The 16,980-nt window shown below is 34.4% G+C and overlaps 1 protein-coding gene and 1 long non-coding RNA gene across 9 annotated transcripts; one reads left to right on the plus strand and one right to left on the minus strand.

The window, feature by feature from the left end:
• Window positions 1-257: 257 nt before the first annotated feature.
• LOC113218942 lies at window positions 258-2,013 on the plus strand. The gene is made up of 2 exons (XR_003305177.1): window positions 258-688; window positions 956-2,013. It is a non-coding gene; the product is annotated as an uncharacterized LOC113218942 (long non-coding RNA).
• Window positions 1,965-16,974, minus strand: LOC408964 (ubiquitin carboxyl-terminal hydrolase Usp2). Of its 8 annotated transcripts, none has more exons than XM_026442326.1 (9): window positions 16,805-16,974; window positions 11,740-12,109; window positions 10,983-11,060; window positions 6,762-8,256; window positions 5,256-5,348; window positions 4,517-4,612; window positions 3,984-4,336; window positions 3,548-3,873; window positions 1,965-3,372 (listed from the first exon to the last, which is right to left on the minus strand). In XM_026442326.1, exons 2-9 carry the CDS (start codon window positions 12,036-12,038, stop codon window positions 3,056-3,058), a joined length of 3,057 nt encoding a protein of 1,018 aa, XP_026298111.1. In that variant the 5' UTR covers window positions 12,039-12,109; window positions 16,805-16,974; the 3' UTR covers window positions 1,965-3,055. The 8 variants fall into 8 exon arrangements, with proteins under 8 accessions (XP_026298111.1, XP_026298110.1, XP_026298113.1 ...); XM_026442325.1 differs by having other exon boundaries at window positions 16,366-16,945; XM_026442328.1 differs by lacking the exon at window positions 10,983-11,060.
• Between the last annotated feature and the right edge of the window lie 6 nt (window positions 16,975-16,980).

The raw sequence follows: 16,980 nt of genomic DNA on the forward strand, positions 1-16,980 counted from the left end.
CTTGGAGGGTGCTGCCACCAAGACAATTAATATTCAAACAATGAAATTAATATTAAAAATTCATTAATTACACTATGTAAATAAATTATATTTATTCAAGTAAATATCAATTTCTAATAAAATGAATTCACTTCCATTATTCTTCTTCGAATTGATTCGCATACTGAACTTGATCCCGTTGCTTTTCATTATTTATCAAGAACGCGTGCTAAAATCAAACGGCAGGAAACAGCGGAAGTGCAAATTCTGATCTTTACCTCTATAGTGCAGTTAAAACAGGAACATTGTTGCATCCTATGGATCCGTATGTAGAAAATCCAATGACATAGGAAATAGCAGAGAAAAAAACATGATGAAGTAAGTATATATCCTATATCTATCACACACCGTTCGTTCGTACGTCAGGTCGCCGCTCCCTGAGAGATCACTGCCCTCACGCATACCCGGTGCCTTTTCTCGTTTCTTCGGCCAGTCGTCGTCGTGTCTCTCTGCCTCTACGACGGGGACCAGGGACGTACCGCCAAATCGGCATACCCGTCACAAATATTCACATGAATTTTTATACAATTTATTTAGAACACTCTTCAATTTTAAATTTATTTGTGAATGAAATAAACATTTGCCTCGATCAAAGAATAAATGAAAAGAATCGTAGCAGTTTTAACGAGGATGTGTACAGAATTTTGAGGTAGGATTTTATCAATTGTTGTAGAAATATCAAAAATTCGAGTATGTATTTGAAATATATTTCTGTACTAACACGTATAGATTTAGACAGTCAATAATTTCTTGAATATCGGCCATTGCTCGCGAATACTTTGTTCTCATCACTACTGATCTTAAATTTCTCTCTCGAATTCAAATTTCGAGACGATCAGGCTATTTCAACAATCTAATGAACAATTTGCATCAGATGCATTAATATCACTCGCGAATAAGCAAGTTTTTTTCGCAGGAATTCACGTAAAATAAAGAGCATGTAACTCAGAAATCCTTTTCAACGGAAGTTACACTATTTGTCCACGTATCGTCAAATTCACATACTCGAACCGTATCTCCTTCACGAATTCGAGGCACACAGACTGGCAGTCGATTGCAAAAAGCCCTTCTTTTCGCGACGGAAAGAACAAGGGATCTAGAAACCCTACCCCCCGGGGCACGTGTACATGTATATGGGCTGCATGTCCAGCGCATACCACAATTCACAGACATATATGTGCACGAAGGGGAAACTGACGAACACGAACCGGCAACGAGATGACGATTTCCACTATTTCGCCGGCACGCGTGGCAAACTTGTTTAGCAAGCGCAACATCGCCATCTGTATCGCGAATCTCGCATCACGATTGTCGCGAATTGACTGAGAAACAAGATTCATTTCTGATAGATACTTTGCGCTTGCGCAATTATTGATTAAAAAATCACGAATTTATATCATTTTTACGTTAAATAAAAAAGATAATGTTAGTCAGTATTTATAATGAAATTTATATTATTTAATAATAAATAATTTTACGTTGTTCAAAAAGAATATTTTATGATAAAAATTCACTTTAATTTCCCATTTCATTGATCTTTCCTATGAAATTTTTGAATAGTTAATAGTAAGGATAAAAAGGACATTTTGATTGGAAGATTGATAATGTACAATAATTCATTTGTGATAACAATTTTTACAATGGAAATCGAATAATTGGTGAGAAATTTTATATAATTTATTAATATCAATAAATTTGTTGAATTTTTTGAAGAGTTTTATTTAATGAAGCTATATTAAGAATACGATTTTCAATTTTTAAAAATTCGTAAACTTTCCAAATATGATGAAATATATTTTTTATAGATAAACAAATAAGAAAAAAAAAACAATGTATAATTTTTAAGTATAACATTTCTTTTAGACTTATTATTTTAAGACTTCTTTTTCCGATTGCCTAAGTATGTATATTTACTAACGTTGATACCTTCTCTTTTTTTTTTTTTTTTTTCTGTAGAGGTAAGAACGGAAACTATAATACGACACAAGAAAAACCATTTGATTTGTTCATTTTTTCCCTTAATCTTTGTTACTTTTTATTGGTATGTAATACGTATAATAATATATATTTATATATATTATATTCGTCCATATCGAATATATTAATATTTTATCAGTTTTTCTTTCCATAAATTAAATAAATAACTCTTGACTATGATATTATTAAACAAAATATTTTACAAAAGTAAATAGCTGTAGATTGCCAGGTGTTCAGTGAAGGAGTGAGGATAGATGTATTTTTTTTTTACTATATCGTCTATTCAAAAGTAACTAGACATCCGAAGCGCTTTTTTTTTTATTCCGTATACGTGATCTTTGGCGAAGTCATGATTTTCTGTTCATATTACTTCAAATATCAAATATACTATATATGTATTATGTATTATACTTTTTTATGTTAAACCTATCTGGCAAATCTCGTTTTCGAAACATGATTATTTATTTCATACAAAAAAAAGTAAAGAAACTATATAGAGAAAAATAGAGAAAAGTGTAAGAAAAAAAAAAAAGTGATGAAAATTCAAAAAAATGACAATTCCAGGATTCTGGTACGATCTTCTGCTTGTAACTTTGTAACTTCTGAAAAATGTTTTGCTCATATTAAGCATCTTATTAATCTTTCAGAGGACTATTTTGTAATAAACCTCCGTATCGGAAAATGCACTAAAGTGTCTGGTTTCTAAAGAAGCCGAAGTAAAAATGACTGGACCACGAATGAGATATATCTAATATCCACGAGGAAAAACAAAATTTTGGCTTTAATGGAAACATGATTATCGCCAATAGTCACACAATACACACACGATCCGTTTTTTATTCTCGATAAAAACGACCTCAACGTTCAATGTTTAGTCGCTTTTCAATACCACACGATAAAGTATAGTTTCACTTATTATTAATTTTTTCTTTTCTCTTTGTCGGTTTTCTTTTTTTTATACTATATGCTGGACTGAGGTATTGAGAGGCAAGATGGTCGTTTTTTTTTTTTTTTTTCATACTCTAAGCATGGCGTAAGGTTACAAGTGAGAGCTGTGAGGCTGCTGCTCGTAGAACAGTACGTAGGCTTCGTTGGAAACGACCGATCGCGCTGGAACCGCGGACACCCGGCTATCATTGTACTCGTGCCATTCTGCCGAGTATGGATGCTTACAATATGCTGTGTAATGACCGGAGTGTGTTGTGCCCGAATGGTTCGCGACACCGTATAAATTGTACGTACAACCCGGAACTCTAGGCGCAGCAAAGGCACTGAGATCCAAACCTGTCAATGGAAAATCTACCATCACATTTAGCTTGCTGCGGAATCGTTCCATTGGTGAGAAACGTTTTAAGTCTGTAATGCATTTCATTAAGGAAATAACGAAAAAAAAAAATAATACAATCTTAAAAGAAATATTAAAAACACTTGAATTAAACTATTGCAATATTAATAGTAAATCAAATTGAATGAACTCAATATATTTTCTTTAGTTTAACCTTAGATTTAAATTATAGAAGAAAAAGGATACGAATAACAAGAATTTTCGGGAACTTTTGTATGCTGAAACTTTTCGTGCACTTTCTCCTCATCTGACACTTGGAACAAGTCGGTTTTTCATCACCGTCGAGCACCTCTTCTCGCGTGAAATGCTCCAAACATTGGCTCAACTTCACTGTACCACTTCTAGCCGGTATTGGCAAACTGAGATCCCAGAAAGGATCCAATGTGACTGACACATGGTCACAAGAAGTGCAATGTAACGACGAACGTAATTGACCCACGAAAACGTCCACTATCATACTATCTTCACTACGTAAGTAGCGTTTCCAGCTTTCTACTGCCTTCTGACTGTCTCTATTTACAAAAGGAAATAAAAATTAGCGCATGTATATATAAAAATCTTAATTAATTGTTTCTTATATCTCTTTCTTACCCTTCATAGATAGAATTAAAAATTCACTTACGTGTACATTTCAGGAATATCCGTGAGTATCGGTTGCGGTTTCACCGTCACCCTGTTCACATCCTCGTGTAATCCTTCTAATAGATACCTAAGAAACTCTTGAGCATCCTGTTGGCTGTATCCCATAAAACGTGGTGCGAATCTTTGTATTTGAGATTTGAGCGCCGTCGTATTAACCACGAGATCACCACCCACTTCCCATAACTCATGTATCACCTGACTAAACGCTTTGATCAATGCTCCTTTCATACTGCTTGTGGTAGTGTTTATATCAGCGAGGTACTGTTCGTTCAGCAGATATTCCAGTAACGGTCTCGTATTGCTCAAACATTGGATCACACTGTTCATGAAACACTGCAAAATAAAAATATCAAGATAAAAAAATTTGTTCCTTTATTTATTATCGTTAATTGAAAAAAAAAAAAAAAAAGAAAACATAGCTGTAAAAATTTACAAAAAAAATTTTTGATATTCACAATTCTTAATTTATTCGTTAAATATATATAATATATATATATATATATATATACTTACTGTATTCCCGATATTTCGTAATCCGTTTAGTCCACATCGCTCATCGCGATGCGCCTGTAATCGATTACGAGCCGATTTATTCGTAGGGCTTCCTTCCTGTAAGATAGAAATCAATGTTATTTTTTCTTTTTTCTTTTAAATCTAATCTCATTTTCGTAGGAATTCTACGAGAAGACTTTACAGAAGACAAAAACCGTCAAATATCGTCGCGTACGCTGTTCTAAGCACGGCTAGTTATTTATTTCTTTAGTGGTGGCGGTGTCTAGCTTGCGGTACAAGAGCATGTCATATGAATACATGTACACGTACGTATACACACACACATACGCACACACGCACGCGCATACACACATACACGCGCACACATACATATAAACACACCCACACATATACCACGAAGTCGATATAACCTTAGGAATACGTGCTATGCAGAAAAATCGATTAGCTTTAGACAGATTATATAGATTAGTAATATGTATCATTGGTTTTAAAAAGATAGAAGAAATTCCACACAGTACGTACATTTTTTGATGCATTTAATCTCAGCGGTTTTTGGTTTGTTCCAAATGTATGCCCAATATAAGTATATATATTCAGAAAAGGAAAGACAGCGTAAATATCTAACAGGTTGAATAACCGTGGAAAAACAGTGCAAACAACGACATCTATACGTCATTTGGCCGGAACTAAGTATATATTCTTTTTTATCTCTTTCCTTATACTTTTCATGGATACTCACCTTTAAACAAATGGCTGGAGGCTGGAGAGTAGCGCGCGTGGTCACTATGGAATTGCCGAACTGTATTGTATACACACCGGAAGAGACATGTTTCTGGGTCGTCAGAGGAGCCGCAACACCCAGCAGGAACGCGTACACGAACAGCAAAATAATTATTACCCACACGCACCACAACCCCCAGCCTATCAATTGGATATAAGCCAGTTTACACGTTATAACTCGACTGCATGACGCATTTCAAGAAGCGCCAGTTCCTGCGTATCAAGTAATTTATACTCAATTTTTTTCTCATCTTCATATTCATTTACCATACCAACTATATCTCGAGACGAACAAACGGTCGTCATATTTGTTTGGAGATATTTTTAAATTTACGAAAATTGAAAAACGACACACGGAAGATGAAATAACATCACAGTGCAATAATCGTGCAAAACTTTCTGCCGTTAAATGAGAATTTCTTCGATGTTATACGTTTCAATGATATCCTATTTAGATAGTTTTCTCTCACTGCATGGCCATACGAAACTGGCACACTATTCGTTGTCATCGAGTATAGAGATGGCTCGTGTCGTGAAGAAATGCATCTCGCTCACTGACATTCCCCACGCAGAAATGGTAGCTTCTAGCAGCGGATGAACCAAGATAAACTTGCACTATATATATATATATATGTGTATATACGCATAAGTACTCCGAACACAGAACACCCGTTATTACTAGGTACCGTTATGTTATGAGACATCCGTTGATCGCCGGTTTACTCTCTCTTTTTCTCTCTCTTTCCCCTTCCCGGAGAGCTCCGATCTATTAATAAAAGGCAGCTCTCGCGACTAACCATCGAACAGAGTTGTGTGTGCTCGAAGAAAAACATGAACGCGTTTCGTAACACGAACATACTAAACGAGCAATGAAAGTACATACATATAAGCTAACGTTGTCCCTCCTTTTCCATTTACCACCACTATTATGTACTTTATATATATATGTATGTATATATATATATATATATATATATATATACATGTATATATATATATATCACTAAAGTGTCGTTACGAGCCACTGAACTCTCTATAAGTCGAAAAAATGGCGAGTCATGAAATACAGTGATGCGTCATAACCACGCACACACATAAATATACATTGAAAAAGATGGCGGTACGTTTTTGGCCGCGTTTAGTATTACTATTTGCCGCTGAATGACAGATATTTTTTAATAATAGAACATTAGAATGAAACAAAAGATTTAAAATAGAAAAAGAGCTGTTGAAAAATGGAAAGATATCTATATAAAATACTTATTAAAAAAAAAAAAAAAAAATTGCAGAATTAAAATTTAGTGCACTATAATATACATCGTGTACAAACTGTATCTTACTCTTTCTTAGAACACACATTTATCGATGATTCTGACAAGTAAAAAAAAAAAAAAAGTTTCGTGAAGAGAAGAGATCTATACGATATCCCATCCACTGAATAATTAATTACTTGGGGAACACTCACAAACTGATCGACGACCCCGCGATAGAGATTTTGGTGAGCCGTGGACGGTGCGGTGGGCGACGAGGAAGTCAGATTACTGGCAGTGTTTGTCCCCGCGAAGTGACCATCCGGTCTCCTGGATGTAGAAGGCACGGATGGGTCGTCCCCATAAGTACCGGACGGTCTTCCCGCCACGCCGTTTTGCAAGATGGGCGGCGTAATGCCGCCTACGAACCCGGTCTGATCGATATCGTACGAGGTAGACGCGGTCCGTTGCTCCTCACCGTGTTCGAGACACTCTGGATCCCCGGTACGACCACCACGTAGGAACGCAATCGCGTCGACAGAGATGGCGGCCTCGTTGATCCCGTGTATTACCTCGCCACGATTCCCGCCCTCGACGTCTTTGATCTCGACGTCTTCCTCCTTCTCTTCCACACCTTCTTGGATAATCTTCCGACCGTTGTTGTTGTTGTTAATCAGCAGTTGGCCGTTACTCGGATTAGTGGCTAGGTTAGTGAGCAAGTCGAGCTTAACACCGATCAAACCAGCACCGCCAGCACCGCCACCGGGTATAGACGACAAGAGGTTACGCTTAGCTGGTGAAACCTCGTCGATCCGATGGGCAGCACCGCGTTGCTGCTGCTGTTGGCGATGATGCCGGTTGTTCAGCTTGTTCTTGTCTTCGTCGTCCCCGTCGTCCTTGTCGTCCTTGTCGTCGCGGTCGCGGTCACGGTCACGGTTGTTGTTGTTGTTATTGTTCGACCCATATCGAGCGGAATCGCACGTGTCCTCGGCACCGCTGCTGTTATTCCCATTATTGTTGTTGTTGTGTTGATCGTCGTCGGTGTTGTTCCCGTCCTCGTCCTCGTCGTCGTCGTCGTTGTCATCGTCGTCGTCGTCGTCATCGTCGTCGTCGTCGTCGTCGTCCTCGTCGTCTAGGTCGCGGATCGTGGCGCGCTCGTTAATCGTTACCTCGCCAGGCGACGCGGCACTGTCCGCGCGTGCATGCCCGCTGTTGAGCACCGTGCTGCTGGACAGTGGCCTTCTCTTCGACCTGGACCAGAGTGCACCACCAACGGCGCAGGAAGATGACGAGGAGGACGAGGAGAGCGACGACTCTGGACGATGATCTCTGCCGGTACGTTCGACGGCTACGTCACGATCGTCACCACCGAACAACTCCGTCAACGACGAACCGGTCGAGTGGTGCTTCCACTGGTGGTGATGGTGATGATGATGGTGGATCCCACTGGTGCTGCCAGTGGTGCTGCTCGTTTGACGGATATTCGGTATGTAACCGGACGGCGAATACCTGATCAAGTCCGCCGTTATTTCTAGCCTAGACGAGGATTCGGGGATCCCTCTGTCTCTGGACGAACCGCCGGCAGAGATGCTCGATGAGGACGACGATGTAGACAAGCCGAATCTAGTGCCGCTGGTTCCGTTCGTCGTCACATTCGTGCCCGTACCACTACCGCTACCCGTACTGCTGTACGCCGACGACGAAACTGACCTGCAAACGTTCAGTCAATGTGAATATTGCGAACATCCTTTTCATTCGGCTGGGCCAGCGGCCAAGGACTACCCTCTCTTTCTTCGAATTACGTAATCACCGGCCAACACATCACGGGAAACACGTTCATAAACACACGCACGCACTAAACGAATAAGCAATTTTCTTTGTACGCGTGCGTATTAGTTACTAATTAATGATAAAAATAAAGAAGCGAATTTTATTAATCGCGAAAAATTTACTTTACTAAATTTTCTAAAATATAACTCTTCCTCTAAAAATCAAATGATCCTCGTTATTAAGGATGCAAAACTGTTTCAACAAGTTTCGAGTCTCGAGAAATGGGAAGATTGGGAAAATATAAAATGATCCACGAGTACGAAAATAATTCTCTCGCGTGGAATATAGAGGAGGGGAGGGGGAAAAAAAATCGATATATGAACGGATAGGTCGATGTCGCTGGCCTACATGCTGACCAGATCTTCTTCGAGGTTTGGAGGTTACTGAATCAGATACGTGGCACCGTTCGTGGATTTGGAAATAGTGTCGGGAACACGCACTAGATATTTAAAATATACACGCATCTTTCGCGCGCGCGCGCGCACGCGCGCGAGACACGTGCGCTAGATATCTGATTGCGGTAAAGTGAGACGAGATGTCGAAGAGAAAGTAAGTGTCTTTTCTCTTCTTTGTCTCGCCACACGTTGCACCAGAAGACAATTCGAAGCGAGGTCAAGGTCTTCCGCCACGCTTCCATCGTGTCAATCGCGATCAACCTGTGTATTTATATTTCACGCGATTGTTTATCTCATTGTTTCGCGTCATGGGGATTGGACTTTGCCCTAGCTTCTGCATTTTTATATAGATTCGTTGTAACAATTTGAAAATTTTCTACAAATATTTGTTGTAATATTAGATTTTTTTTTCTTTTCTTTCTTGCACTATTTTCTTATGCTTAATAATTAATAATGATTTATATTTTCATTTCTCTTGATGAATGAACTTCCAATGTATCTATGAGATGAGAAGATATATTATATTCCATTAATCAATTTGATATTATGTGTTAGCAGATAAAACTTTGGAAATAGAAATTGGAAAAGGAACTATATTCAATTTTAAGAATTTTTTAATCATTCCAAAATCAATCCAAATAACAAGTAATCATTTGCATTTTATGTGTTTTTTAGTTACAATGTGATTAACAAATTTGAAGACTCTAATTTTATGTATGTATATATGTATACACACATTTAATGTTACATTAAAAAAGAAGGATAAATTTTTAGTTCAAAGAACAAACAAAATACATACTATCTTGCATCAGGGGCAAGTGGACAGACAAGATCCCGTGGAATTATATATAACTAGTTCTGAGACTGCCAATGCAAGTTTGTACCTATTTACCATCGACCTCGACCTTTGCCGTCAGCTCGACCATACCATAGAAATGGGGACTTATGTACCGCACCTCCCTAATTGGATCATTGTGACACGGACAAAAGTAATTGACGCATTGTAAAAGGTGTTGTCGGAATACCTGTTGCCCACTGTATATGATATCTTTATAATACCATAACTATTTTATCTAAAGTCTTTAGTCTAGTCATATTCTATGCAACAGAAAAAACGTAATTGACACGAAGGTAGATAGAAAGGAAGATAGAAGATCTAGGGAATTTCACCATCGTCTCATAATAATTACATGTATTCTTTGAGCAACAAGAGTTGATGTTGCTTTGAACGCTCTGCCGACAGCATACAATTACAGCACTCTCAGCAATCACCACCAGATTCTTTTTTCCCTAACATTTGAAAATTTTCATTCTAAACGTGGCTATTAGTCATGCACCAAGCAGTAAGGATACAAATAATATTTGCGTTTAATATTTTAGTTAAAATATATGCAAAAAGTGATGATGCAGAAATAAAGCAGATCAATTTAAAATTTTAATTTAAATACATATCTATCTACGCATCTACATTCTTTTAGAAATCTAAATAAAAAGGAACAATTTATGTTATTTTTGCATTATTTTATATAGATGTATTATTATGTTATGTAAAAATAGAATCTTTATGATATAGCAAGGTCATAAGATTGCACGTTCTATATAACCAAGTGAGCACAATTGCACAAAAATTTGAAGAAAATTTTTAAATTTCATTCAATATAATTATTCAATTATATAATTATTCATCGTGCAATATTGAAAATAAATAACAGAAAAATAAATAGTGAATTAATAGTGATAGATATTAATAAATTGATCAATTATTAAAAATAATATACATATATAATATACATATTTCAATGTTTTAGAAAGTAAATTAATAAAAACTTAGAGAAAATAAAAATCCAAAGCCTTAATTAAAGGCTACAGGTATAATTAGTTCAATATAAAAATGTTGTAAAATTTAAAATACATAAAAGAAAAAACTTAAACAAAATTATACTATATATTATTATTACTTGATTAATTTAGGATCATTCTCGTTATATTATCTCGATACTAGCACAAAAATAAATTTGAAAAAAGCAAATCGGCAGAGCGTTAAACCAAAGAGAGAGAGAGAGAGAGAGATAATTATTTAATCAAATTGTAACTGGAAATGGGAGAAATCAAGGAAATATGTATAAAATCGATAAAAACTTATCGAGGCCTTCATCTTGTAGCTACTGATCCCGATTGCCTTTTTACCCCCTGTTTATGGGGATTGCTCACCTTGTGGGTGAGCAGCGAGACCGGTTGTATTCCGATAAGTAACTCCTTCGGATGCTCGTACCCGTTGATGAGTAGAAACTGTAGGGCCGATCGAGTATCAACCATTTAATTAACAATTCTTTTATCTCGTTATATTGTATCAGGAAATTCAGGATCGGCAGCACGTAATTATGGTGATTATGAAATTTAATTTTAATTTTTATATATGATATATAAAATGTGATATATAATGACCTTGGTGTAATCAATCAGTTTTTTAAAATTATTCAAGAATAATAAAGAAAATAATCTTAATGATCCAAAGAGACAAAATAATTGAGAAGAAGAATAATTGAGGGAAGTACATTCATCCATGAATGGACGGAGTATCGACGGTAATAAAATGTCTTCTTCTTCAACCAACTTTCCTCTTTATTAGACTTCTTTCAATTTTCATCTTTTCAGTATCAATATTCCACATGTTCACCGAAAGAACCAACCCTTTGCGCACATATCTTAAACAAATACGATTAATATACTTTCATACCGATAAATCGGATAATAATAAAACAGATAATAGGAAAATATTTTGAGGCGCGTATGATTATTTAAAATTAATAGGGTCAACAAAGGGTTAGACATCTTTGTTCCTAAATTCCAACCAAATTGCACGTGATTGCCGATCCCTGGAATCCATTAACAGAATCCTGAACAGGGGGAGGGGGGGACACACATGGAGAAGAAAGAATTTTTTCGAAAGAAACGATAAGAAACTCACCTGCCTGATGGGCAGTAGGATCGCCTGTACTCGGTCGTATAGTTCGAACGAAAGCCCGAGCTGCCCGACGACGATGACGTCGACGACGATGTCGAGTAGAAATTTGTTGGTCGATCTAAGATCGACGAGGAAGCAGTAGATCTGTAGGTGTTCAGCTTCGAGGTGGAGGTGCCAATAGCGGAACTGTTGTTGCCGCTGTTATTGCTGGAACATCGTCTGCTAGGAGAATGCGGTGCCATTGGACTGGTGCTGTACGAAACTGCTACGGCGCCCGCCTGGCCCCCACGGTGATACGACATTGCACCCGGGTCTCACCAGTCTCACAATCTCTCTCTTTTTCTCTCTTTCTTTCTTCTATAGAAACCCCTTCCTGAATTCCAACACAATGTAAGAGAGATTGGTCAGTTTATCGACTGAGATAATTTTTAAAGAATTTTCTAAAAATGCTGATATAATCTACGTAAGATATTCCGAAAATGTACGTCTGAGCTTTCCCGAGAAGAAATTATTTAAACCTGTTTTCATGATTCTAATGCTATTGTTAGGATGTTTTTTTTTCTTACCGAAAGATAATGTAGTTACCGATTGATGATTACTCGAGTACTTTGAGGAGGATTTAAGAGAGAAGCACTTGATAAGTATAAATTCTGCATAACCAACTTAAACATGATAATAAAATATTGAATGATTTGAAACAGTTGAGAGATGAATTAAATTTACTATTGATTTCTATCAAGATCGATTGCTAAATTTGTAAATAGACTTTGTTATTTGAATATACGAAGAAACTGGTGTAACTTCATAATATCATAAAATATCAGCCACTTGAGAACATTAGGTAAGAAGACTTTTGAAAGAATTAAGCAATAAAAATATCTCTCGAAATACAACAAACTTGAATCTAATAAAATGTGATTTGTATAACAATAAAATGATGATTCAAAAAATCTAAATAACATGAAAATAAAATTATCGGACTTTTTCCATTTTCAAAATTCAATCACGCTTTAATCTTCATATTTCACTTCAAACATATGAATTAAAATAATCCTATAATTCAAATGATACATATTACAAATATAATTATATCAAAACTTAAATCGATAAGTGATTCTCTGTTCTTTTCAAAAGAACAAAGGAAATACAATGATTTTCAGCTTCTGCGTCAACCTTGCATTTTCTGCGAGTTACTTCGCTTTGTCCCTTTTTTTTTTTCTCTATAGAAGAATCTATCTGGTGCTCACAAAAAAATAACGAATCTTCATGTGACGTTGGAAACGGAAACCGCATTGCGTTATGCGATCAACCGAATATCGATCCGCTTAGTCTTCGTGTAGAATAAATTACAAAGGGAAGAAGGAATATTACCGTCGATACTCCAACTGTCAAATTCCGCAAAGAAGAATGAGAATACAAAATGAAGAAATGCCAGAGGTTACTGGGTCGTGCTAAAAAAAGCAGACTGACCTTGAGCTGATAAAAAAAAAAAAAAGAAGAAGAAGAAGAAGAAGAAGAAGAAAGGTTAACTACGCGTTCTGCTTTGAACGAGTATTATTGTTTTAACTATGTTATACACTGACCAAGTTAATTCATAAAAAACTTAATAAATTATTAGCACACAATAGTGAAAAATCGTACAAAAATAACACAATATATAAATATTATATATTTTAATTATTCAATGTTTTATTTTTATGTTCTACAGTAATATAATATTGTTAATTTCTTTTCTTTCAATTGCTCTAAAAATCGATTTTTTTTAAATTTATATTAATTACATTTATGTAAATTTTAAATAAAAAATTCGAATAAAAAATAAAATTAAAATAACTATGCATGAGATGGAAAATGAAACAATATCATACAAATATATAATAATTGATGGATTTATTGAATTAATCAATTAACGAAAATAGATTCCGATGATTTTAAATTTAATCGAAATATTATGGTTAGCAATTTTTTTTAAGTGAAGTAAAAGAATAAATGATCATTGTTAAAAAAATTTTTAAAAAATAGGTTGCAATTTGATATTATACATCTTATCTCATTATAAAATAACAGTTTAAGAAAAGGAAACTACATTACCAGCGCATGTTAAGTAAATCCTATTTTAAATATATTACTTGTAAAATGTATAGGATTTTTTTATCACAATATTTAATTGAACTAATTATAATTTTATTTTTAAAATTAATGGTGGCACAAAAATCGCGCGTGCATCGTTCAGGAAAAGAATCCAAATCTTTGCCAAATATCTAGCATCAAGAAAGCAGTCACATTTTTTCCTCGATTTTGGCAAGTATCCCAGTTTTCACCGGAATACATCAGACGCGCAAAACCAATATGAGAAACGTCTTAAATTTCCTTGAAGTATAACAAGTAAAATTATTTACTTTCTGTTAAATCCTCCTATTAAATCATAGAATATGTTTATAATATTTTTAATATATATATATATATATATATATATATATATATATATATGATATATAATAACTAAATAACAAATTTATTTTTAATTTTTAGAAAATAAAATGAAAGAAAAAAATTATTGCGTATGTAAACTATTTTGTGAAAAAATTATAACAAAGATATTATACGGGTCATCTTTTACGTTTCGCAAAGTCAATAACGCAGTTACATAATCACATAAAGAGCACAATTGGAAATTATGTAACTAATCTTATGATACGAACACGCTAGTAAATTCGCGAAGCATATGATTTTATTAATTATATTCAATATCTTCAAATATCCTTTATAAATTTTTAAAAATTTTTACAAGAGAAATATATTTCTTCAAAATAATCAAGATTGATTAAAATTGATTTATATTTTTACTTCATAAATTATTATTTCTTAATTACATTTAAATATTTATGATATAGAATTTACAATAATAATTTTAAATAATTTAAATTTAATTCAAAACGCAGATGACAGAATAAAATATTTTTTGCATTATTCGATCAATGGATCACGCCTATTACATCATGGGAATCAGTACACGTGGATCCCTGGCAGAGCAGATTATACGTTTACGCAACGAAAACGCGGCGAAACATGTCTCTTAGCATTTTTAGCATTCAAATTATACGATGATAATGTCATGCATTTATAAGTAATGTACAATAACACTATATTAATACTTTTTATTTTTTTCCCCCCTCCCATTTAAATTATAAATATAAAAAAAGAGTAAATAAAAGACAAAAAACAAGTTCCTATTATTAGAGAAAAAAGATCAAAATATATTATTTTAGAATAATGAATTATCTTAAATCATCTTGTAATGAAAAGAAATATATTAAGAATCAAATGCCTCTTTTAAAATTCATGGTACACGAGATCAAGGAAATATATGGAAAATCTGAAAATAGATATATAACCAGACATTCGCACGTGGTGATGCTTTTAGTTTGCGTACGTCTGCACTTGTAACATGATTAATAAGACCGATAGAATTCTCTTATGGTTTGTAATATATATACATATAAATATACATATATATATGTATATATATAATACACTATTCGTTGTATTTGTGAATGTGTAACGTGTTGCATTACATAAGATATACGACATATATATATATATATATATATATATATATATATATATATATATATATATATATATTCAATACGGAAGAAATGACGTTTCTTCCGTAGAAGAGAAAAAAATCGTCCGATAAAAATCGATCATGTAATTGAACTTTATAATTTTCCATATAAAGAGAAAAAGAAAAACAAAAGAGAAAGAAAAGAAATAATATAAGAAATAAGAATATCATTTGTTTATTATTTAAATACGGGAATATGAAATGGAAATCGCCATCTTGCATTTCTTCTCGAAATTCTTTTTCGTATATCGATATTCATATATATTATCATGAATTAAATATAAAAAATTAATAAACAATAAAAGAACTAAATTTAATAAATACAAGTTAAAATTCATTAATAAAACTAGATTTATAATTAAACTATTATGTAGTTTGAGTTTTATGTAGAGTTGAGTCACATACAAAAAATATTGTAATCGTATATTTTCTTTTTATCATATTTAATTCTTTTTTTAACTCAATTTTTTATATCATTTTGATAATCATGTGAATTTTAAAAATTAAAATTCAAAATTTCTCGATAGAATTCAAAGTATGTAATTTGAAAATTTTATCATAATTCAATGTAAATAGCTTATTAATTCTTTTTTAACTATCATTATATATCACTTATTTCTATTCATTTTCTTTTTTTTTTTTGGAAAATATTTATAATAATTTTATTTCAAGATGATATCATACAAAATATGCAGAAGCATTTTTGGATACTACTTTGAATATTTTTATCGAGCTGTTTCGATTTGTAACCTAACCCCGTATTCATGAGACCAAAATGTGAGAAAGTGAGAAAGAGATGGTCACAGAAAAGAAGGAAAAGAAAGGAGATAGATGTATGAGGAAAAAAGATAAAATGAGAGAAAAACGATAAGGAAAAGAAAGAGAAAGACACGTTTGAACAGTCTGGCATTTCTCATGTTCCAAAGTTAAAATCCACGATAAGTATATATAATCGTATTTCGTACATTTGAATCATTCAATAAAAAATAAAAAATACTCACGGCCTGATGCCTCTATATAAGTAGGTTTTCACTCGATTAATTCGTCCAAAGTGTACGTATAAACGATTTCACTAGGAAATGTCAGTGTTATGAACACTTTCGTGTTTCTTCGATCATGTCGTCGAGTACGCGAAGAATTTAGCTTACGTTTCTTGGTCGATTTTACGGAGATAAAAAGAGGAGAGGCGATGCGTCGCGATGCTTGTAAGCACGGGCCATCCCTCAGAACTGTCGATGACGTCACCGTAACGAATACTTGAAACTTTTGATGTGTCTGAGCTAAGGAATTAATCGTATGACGCTCGGATAGCTTCGAGACACGATCGATTTACAACACGGTTTATGTCGATCACGTCACGATGGTTCTTACTGGATAAATCTCTAACATGATTCAGAACGACAGTTTCGCCGCCTCGGAGCTCTGGCTCGAGTTATTTACCTTTCTTTCAACACTTCCCTCTCGTGGCTTATCAAACACTTGCGACACCACGAGATTATCACTACTGAATCGTTAACACAACGTGTGTGCAAACAATATGGCGATTACAAGGCTACCGATTTCCGCGTTGACAGTCATCGCTTTCGCGACTACCGCATTCTGCGCTAGCGCAGAAG

Source organism: Apis mellifera, linkage group LG8 (assembly GCF_003254395.2).
Source record: "Apis mellifera strain DH4 linkage group LG8, Amel_HAv3.1, whole genome shotgun sequence".
In the NCBI taxonomy this organism is placed as follows: Eukaryota; Metazoa; Arthropoda; class Insecta; order Hymenoptera; family Apidae; genus Apis; species Apis mellifera.

Coding starts and splice junctions, on each gene's coding strand:
- LOC408964 (XM_026442326.1), bottom strand. CDS start 12,038: ATGTCGTATCACCGTGGGGGCCAGGCGGGCGCCGTAGCAGTTTCGTAC. Junction 4,613..5,255: donor CTCCAGCCATTTGTTTAAAG/GTGAGTATCCAT, acceptor TCTATCTTACAG/GAAGGAAGCCCTACGAATAA. Junction 4,337..4,516: donor TACGAAATATCGGGAATACA/GTAAGTATATAT, acceptor TTTATTTTGCAG/TGTTTCATGAACAGTGTGAT.